The sequence below is a fragment of the Vespa mandarinia genome, chromosome 5, assembly GCF_050613455.1.
Source record: "Vespa mandarinia isolate Hongniang chromosome 5, ASM5061345v1, whole genome shotgun sequence".
In the NCBI taxonomy this organism is placed as follows: domain Eukaryota; kingdom Metazoa; phylum Arthropoda; class Insecta; order Hymenoptera; family Vespidae; genus Vespa; species Vespa mandarinia.
Genome location: NC_140814.1, coordinates 1092501 through 1100000, shown reverse-complemented (window position 1 = coordinate 1100000; position 7500 = coordinate 1092501). Strand labels below are relative to the sequence as shown.

Below are 7500 nucleotides of genomic sequence, written 5' to 3'. Positions count from 1 at the left end.
ATTTCCGAAGCTTTAGGACTCTGGTTAGATGATGTTCGTGTCTTCGACGATGACGATTGGAGTTTGGGAGAAGATGGTGATGTTGGTGGGCTAGCAGAGGATACCGAACTAGTTGGTGATGATTTTGCAGGGACTGTTTTACGAGGAAGTGGTGTTGGGATTTTTGAGACTGCTCTTGTTGTTTTTGAAGTGTCTTGATTTGGACAGGTAGTGTTGATGTTATTGATAGATGATTCTGGAGGAAGGATCGAAGGTGTTGATGTCGATGAAGTATTCGAAGGACTTTCTTCGATGGAAAGAGGAGAGGAGGAGTTTTTATCTTCAGTATCTTTGGAAGTAGGTAAAGTTTCTTTGTTGTTGATAGGATCTATGGGATCCTTGAAAAGTGGTAGCTTTGGTTTGGGAAGTGTTTCGGGTGGTGTTCTTCGTGGAGGTACTCTGGGATTTTGATAGACAATCAGACGATTCGTCGTGGGTAGTGTATTAGAGTTAGTATTAACTTCTACTTGCATATGCGGGCATGATTTGTTAGTCGACCGTTCCCCAGAAGAAGTTTCAGCAGTATCCTAAGGAATTAAAGATTTATACACCAGATTGTACCAATAACCATATCCCAAAAACAATGAAAAAAAAAATAGATGCACAGTTATTAATTTACATGTGATAGAAAGAACCATGGCCGATATTTGCATCTCTTGAATTTAAACAATAAATAGAACTATAAGCTCGAATGCGATAACGTCGTAAAAGCATAATCCTACCTTCGTTGCTACTGCTTCCTGCTGATTGGCGACAGTCGTCGTAGACTCGTTCGCAACGGTGCTCGACTTCGTCGTGATCTTCTCTTGAACGGATGAAGAGGAACAAGAAGTAGCCTCGATCGTTCGAAGATCCTCTGGCTTCTCCTCAACGATCGTGCTAGCGTGTACGATCTCTTCGTCGACTGGTTCATCGGCTTGGCTAACCGAGCAGCTAACGTCAGCCGTGTGAATGCCAGAATCTTCGCGATCGGTGTCGTTGAGAAGTTCGGCTGAAGAAGAGGAGGCTGGATAACGTCGGCCATAGTCGAATTCCTCAAGACTTTGAACACGTTCGAAGGTGTCCGGGCCACTTGAAGCATCGGCATCAAGTGAGTCGAGACTTCTGTGAAAGGCTGCTCTTGGTGCTCGATATTCCGAATCTGGTGAAGAGCTTCTCTCGCTAGGCGTCGAAGTATCGATCCTATTTTCTTGATCTCTGAAGCATAGAGAGTGTTTACCAATCGATGCTCTTTTCTCCGCAGATTCCTTGCTTCTAATTGCATCTAAGGCATTTAAACGATCCTTGATCGTCCTAGCAGTAAGTTCACCGTTATGTCTAGATTCATGTATCGTAGTTGGTGCTGAGGATTCATCGCTGCTGCTATATTTTTCTAAAGTCGAAAGCCTTTCTCGAAGTGGTCGAACGCTTTCTAATTCCTCGGAGCTGACCTTGTGATTCCCAGAGGTAGTTTTGCTCTCTCGTTCTATTGCTTGTTTCTCCAAATGAGACAGCCTCTCTCTAATAGAACTCATATCACCGGATAGTCTGTTAAGTGCCTTATTTGATATCTTTTCGTTATTTTCTGCTTCGAGCTTTTGCTTCTCCAGATTCGACAGTCTCTCCTTAATCGACTTCGTGCCGGTGAAGTCACCGGAGAGCCTGTTGTTAGCTTTTTGGTCGGAACTTTTCTGCGATGCCTTTTCAAAGATTTCTCGCCTCTTAAGGATGTCGACCTTCACCACAGATGTTGTCGTACCTTTGCTCTCCTCGTTCAGGCTCGCCTTCGATCCATTCGTCGATGATTTAGCGCTGTCCAGTTTTGCATCTAAACCCACCAAAGATCTCCTTGGTATATTTTGTGAAACTCTTGAAACATAGCCACGAATTGCACCTTCGTACGTGTATTCCTCTGGCTCAGGCGAACTCGCAGTCGCCGTGGTCGCCGAATCGTATTCCTGATTGTGATTATGATTGCCATGAAAGCCATTGCCGAATGGTTTCTTCGTTGCACTCGTCGCTGTCGTCGTTGTCGTCGTCGTTGTTATTGCCGTCGACGATCTAGTTGCGTTATTGTTTACATTGTCACCGGCATCACCGGTCACATTGTCAACATCCGAGTGGTTCTTTTCAATTTCACTGTCTCTGTCGCTCTGAAAAAAAGAGAAAAGATAAACGATCGAATATTTCTTAAAAATTTCATTTCTAAAAATTCTAATTTATTTAACAAAATTACAAGTAATCTTTTATTTATTTAATATCAACGATCGTTCATTTTGAAACTTATACTTATATTCAATATAATTTAATTAAATATTATGATTTATACGCTAAATATTTAACGTAATAAATTCAATTGAAATAATTGAAATACTTACGAGAACACTGTGAGCATCGTCGTGAGTATCACCACTGACTGAACTTTTGCCACTACTGGTACCGATTCCAAGGTCGCTTAAATCGTTTGCATCCTCTTCGTGATACATGGCCAGACTAATACTCAATTTCCGACCTCTGTTACCTCGCTCTTCCATCATTTCCGAGAAGGTTTTACTTCGACGTCGTTGTCTATCGTGTTCTTCGAGTTCTAGTTTTTTAACCTCTACCACTCGCTCGATTATGTGTTCTTGGCGCTTCCTTCGACTGCTCTTCCAATTGTCTAGATTCTATAATACAACATTCATTTTTTATTATTATATTATATTTTACATTATATAAGCGATTAAATAAGGATTAAAGATTTTACATATTATCTAATAAATTAGATATCGTTATATCTAATTAGATATAAGTACTTTTTGTGTCGTCCATGTCGTTCTTATGTTGATATATTTGTTAATTATATATCGATAAACATATTTGTTTATTATTATTTATTGATTTATTTCGAAATTCTTACCGATTGCCAATCTTCCGGATCATCTCGAACTTCCTGTTTAATCTTCTTGACTTCTTGCACTTTCTGCAATTGTTCTTGTGCCGTACGATACAAAGAACATGGTCCAACTTTGACAAATTGAAGAGGATTGGTCGCTTGTTTCGGTGGTATTTTTAAAGTTGTTTTCAATTTTGGTGGTTCATGTGCGATCTGTAATCAATTGATTAATACATATATATATATATATATATATATATATATATATATCTTAGATCGATTGATCTTCTATGTTATTTTCTAACGAGACTGTTTAACGACCGTAATACGCGTAACAATGCAGGTACCGTTCGTTTTGCTCGTCGAAAAGGTATGTCAGAGAACATAAATTGGTTAATCGAAAAACTATCGCTTCGCTTTCACATCCGTTTCCTGTCCTTTTTTTATTAAATCAATGTACATGTACATACTAAATTCTTTTGAGATTTTCTTGTTTGACTTCCAAATGTGTTTTTAAAATTAAATTGATTCAAACATTATATTTTCTGATAATATTACCATTTTATATATTGTGAACATTCACAAAGCGTCTCATTTTTTAATTCAGAATACTTTTGTTATATTTTATTATAAAATGTAATATTTTATTAAAAAAAAAAAAAAAAAAAAAAAAAAAAAAAAAAAAAAAAAAGTTATTCATCGTTAATTTTTTTCACGTATTTTTAATATTCAACTTAATTTGCTTCAATATTTTCGAAACACCTTGTATAAGACAGAAGCCATACACAGAGGTCATTCGAAGCAGGATACGATTTAAAACGTGTAGACTGCTTATACATTGTATGCCGATTGCATAAGCCATTCCGCTAATGCGACTAACGTCATACTTTGGGCGAAAAACTCTAACGGTATGAAAGAAAAGAAGTAGGAGATAAGAATTGTATGCACTTTGGTCGTTCACTTGCACTTTCCAGTCTCTCCCTATATACGTGAAGGAATAAAAGTATATAATATGATCGAAAATAACGTTTAAACGAAGTTTAAAGTTCGTTGTCTAAACGGAAGCGGAATCACGCTGGCAGTTCGTCCTTTCGAGCATGAACATCGTAATCGATAGTTTTTACATCGATTATCTATGTAAGAGAAAGGCTTCCCCTTTCGATTTCTTCTTTATAAGTCGACAAAATAACCGTAATCTTACTCGTAACGCGTTTCTCCTGGCTAAATTTAATCTTAGATTATTGATTCGATTTTACGTGATTTAGAATAACAAGTACAAATTCTCATTGATTAACTTCCAAGCTTTTTACGTAATAATTTATTACATGAAATCATCTTAAATAAATGTATCCACGTTTATTCTCTTAGCTAATCATTATGTATATCGATTAATTATAGCGTTAAATATTACCAAATTTGATAAATGTTATTACAAATTATTATCCAACGTTTATCATATTAATTAAAGAAATTTCAAATTCGTAAGATCCAAAGGTAACATATATCTCAGAAAGTGTATGTATATTTATTCTTAATTAATTTTCGTGTCTATCGTAAAAATTATGAAAAAAAATTGGACGAAAATTATTACAAATTATTGTCGAATGTTTATCATATTTATCAATGATATTTTAAATTCATAAGATACAAACAAAATTTATGAATGATTTTATTTCAAGATAAATTATACGATTAATCGAAACGATTAGATGTAGATTAGTGAATTCATATGATCGTGAATGAAACGTGTTAAAAGACATGCGTCGCCAGTGGGTGTATATATATATATATATATATATATATATACATATATATATATGTAAGAAAGATACCGCAATCATTTCTAAAACGACGTAGTATATAGGTTACACGTCTATACATATACATATATACATATACGTTTGACGTAATACAGACCATCACTCTTTCGTTTCGCCGCTCAGTGGCGGCGGTTTGCGAGGCGGGCATCCTTCCTTCCTTCTTCCTTCGCCTTCTCCCTTACGGTACTCCTCCTCTTCAATGTAGAACGAGTGCTCGCACGGATGAGCCCATCCTATGTCTCGTCTCTGTGAAAGACAAACAGGAAGTGTTAATGAGAAAAAGGTAACGATAACGGATTATTATTAACATTTATATATTCGGATTTATATATTCAGATTTATCAATATCTTATTAAAATTCTTTGTATCAAATAAATTGTCAATTGCATTCAATTTATATAATAAAACAAAAATACTTGATTTATTTTTACATGTTTTAAATATGATGAAATATAATTATTACGCAAAGTATTAATATTTGTATAATGCAATATACGAAATATTAATACTATTATATTATATATATATATATATGATATTAATAACTATGCGAAATTTGTTGAAATCTGATTATATTATAAATCTATTGTCGAGGATAAACATTACATTAAAAAAATTAATGATTTTTTGAATTCTTTAAATTGTAATTCGATTTAAATATGTATAATAAAACTAAGCATTTGATTTATTTTAATATGATTGAAATATGATGAAATATTACGTAATATTATTCAAAGTTTCTTGAGATCCAAGTATATTACCAATAAGACGAACAAACAATATTGACGACGAATACACATTAACGTATATCATTGAAAATATTCATTAATTTTGAAATTGATTTATTAATGAACATCGAATGAAATACGAGAAATCAAATGAATTTCAAAAGTGTATTCTTGAATTTGCATATAAATAACTTGGAAGTTCAATATATTCCCTCACGTTATTTCGTTGGTTGTTCAAATTTTTGAACTAGTTGATCGTGTTGCATTTTCTGTCATTCCACGAGAGCTTTTCTTTCATTCCTACACGTAGGAAAGCTCGAATATTCGTTTATGTGTGTGTGTGTGTGTGTGTGAGAGAGAGAGGTGTGTCATGCGAGACGAACAAATATTATTCCAGTCAGTTTATGTTTGCGAGGCGCATCCGCCCCATAGCTTTCTATTTCGGAAGCGACGAGCGTTTTCAACTCGCTGAGCAATCGACTGAAAGGTTCTCAAGGCTGACGAGGTGTGCATTTCGTGATATCTTTTCTCGATCGTTTTTGATCTCTCTCGATAAGAACTTCTTTGATAATAAAAACGAACGATAACTATTAAAACGTCTTTGATTATGTTCAATTTATATACGTACGTATGTATATATAGGATAAGTCAACTATTACTGACATATTAAAATAACATATTATAGATATTTATTGATTGAAAAAAAAAAAATAAAATAAATAATCTTTCGTATAGCAGATAGAAATGTAGTTTTATAATAAACGTTTCATTCCAAATTGTTTTCTTCTAAGATCATTAAATAGGAAATTGTTGCGTTTGACAATAATTATTGACTTTGTATGCATACGTAGTAAAGTCTAATGTCTTCGTGGTAAAGGAAAGATTATGTTTGCTTGAGCAACAACCGTTAGAACTTTATCTACAATATTCGTCTTCTCTGAGACTTCCCTTCGAAAGCTGTGAAAACAGTATACTCTATAAAGTAAGATAGAAATGCGAAAGCTTTGATTCACTTTTTTAAATGACTTATCTGTGTTGTAAAACAGAGTATGTATTGTTATCTTGTTTAATCATAAATAAAAAAGAAAAAGAAGAAGAAATTCTGTTCCCTTAAAAAAAAAAAGAAATAAATAAATAAACAAAGATGACAATTAAAATTAATTATTATTTGACATTTCAAAAATTAATTCCAATAATCCAATAATTTTTTTAATTCAAATTTAATTCAGTTTGATTAGTTTTTTTTTTTTAACACATTCGATTATTAGCAATGAAAAATTAAAAAATTAATAGGACGATCAATACATGATGTTCGTTTCAATGACAATTAAGCAGCGTGTGTGTCCTTTTAACTCGACGATTGAGGATCGAGGTCGAGACATTTTCTGGCTTCGATATGTCGAGAGATAACGTCGACGTGACACTTGTCGCCAGATGTTGCGGCTCGGCTCGCTGCTCGCACGACACGTTTCATTAAGCGTTCTACGCGTGTGGACGTGGACCACTGTAGACATCAAAGTCACCTAAGCTCCGTGGTTCGAACTTTCAAAATGAAAGTCGAGAGAAAGAGACAATAATTTGGTTCGCGATTTTTTGGTCTGGAAGAACGTTTCATTTTTCCCCTATTCAGTTTTATTTCACAGGACACTTTTATCGTAGTCCCCCTTCTTTTTTTTTTTTTTTGAATGAAAATGATTACGTTGACTTCGAATTTCTTCTTGTTTTCATTCGATATAACAGATATTTTAGATCTTTTTCCACTTTTTGTTTTTTATATATTTTATTAAGAATTTTGTTGTTGTCATAAATTATTAATAGTTGTGATTATTTTGAAGAAAATAATAGAGATATATTTTTATATTGATAATTTTAAAAACAGATAATACGAATTAATAAATTTTAAATGGAAATTATATTATTAAGACAGATCTCATTCGAATGACTATTTCGATTTGCCTCAGGTGATTAGGAGAAAATTGTGGTGCCGTAAATTCAACGACAAACGACGAGTCGTGATTTCGACATGCTCTGTAAATTTCTAAGTTGAATGGTAAAAGGA

General features: G+C 33.7%; 2 protein-coding genes across 9 annotated transcripts in view; one reads left to right on the top strand and one right to left on the bottom strand.

Annotated features, from left to right (window-relative positions):
- Nucleotides 1-7500, bottom strand: part of smash (smallish) — a 90396-nt gene that overhangs the window by 10911 nt on the left and 71985 nt on the right. For 7 of the 8 annotated variants that reach the window (XM_035881133.2, XM_035881132.2, XM_085657296.1 and 4 more), the window contains 5 exons: nt 4811-4959; nt 2918-3106; nt 2397-2684; nt 762-2171; nt 1-566 (listed from right to left, as the gene is read on the bottom strand). The exon at nt 1-566 is cut by the window's left edge and continues 271 nt beyond it. In XM_035881133.2, the coding sequence (XP_035737026.2) occupies nt 1-566; nt 762-2171; nt 2397-2684; nt 2918-3106; nt 4811-4861 (2504 nt within the window). In that variant the 5' untranslated portion in view covers nt 4862-4959. The remainder of the gene's footprint in view (nt 567-761; nt 2172-2396; nt 2685-2917; nt 3107-4810; nt 4960-7500) is intronic. The other variant, XM_085657297.1, reaches the window with a different exon arrangement.
- The window catches only part of LOC118448186 (uncharacterized), a 51661-nt gene that overhangs the window by 22444 nt on the left and 21717 nt on the right, over nt 1-7500 (top strand). The window lies entirely within an intron of this gene.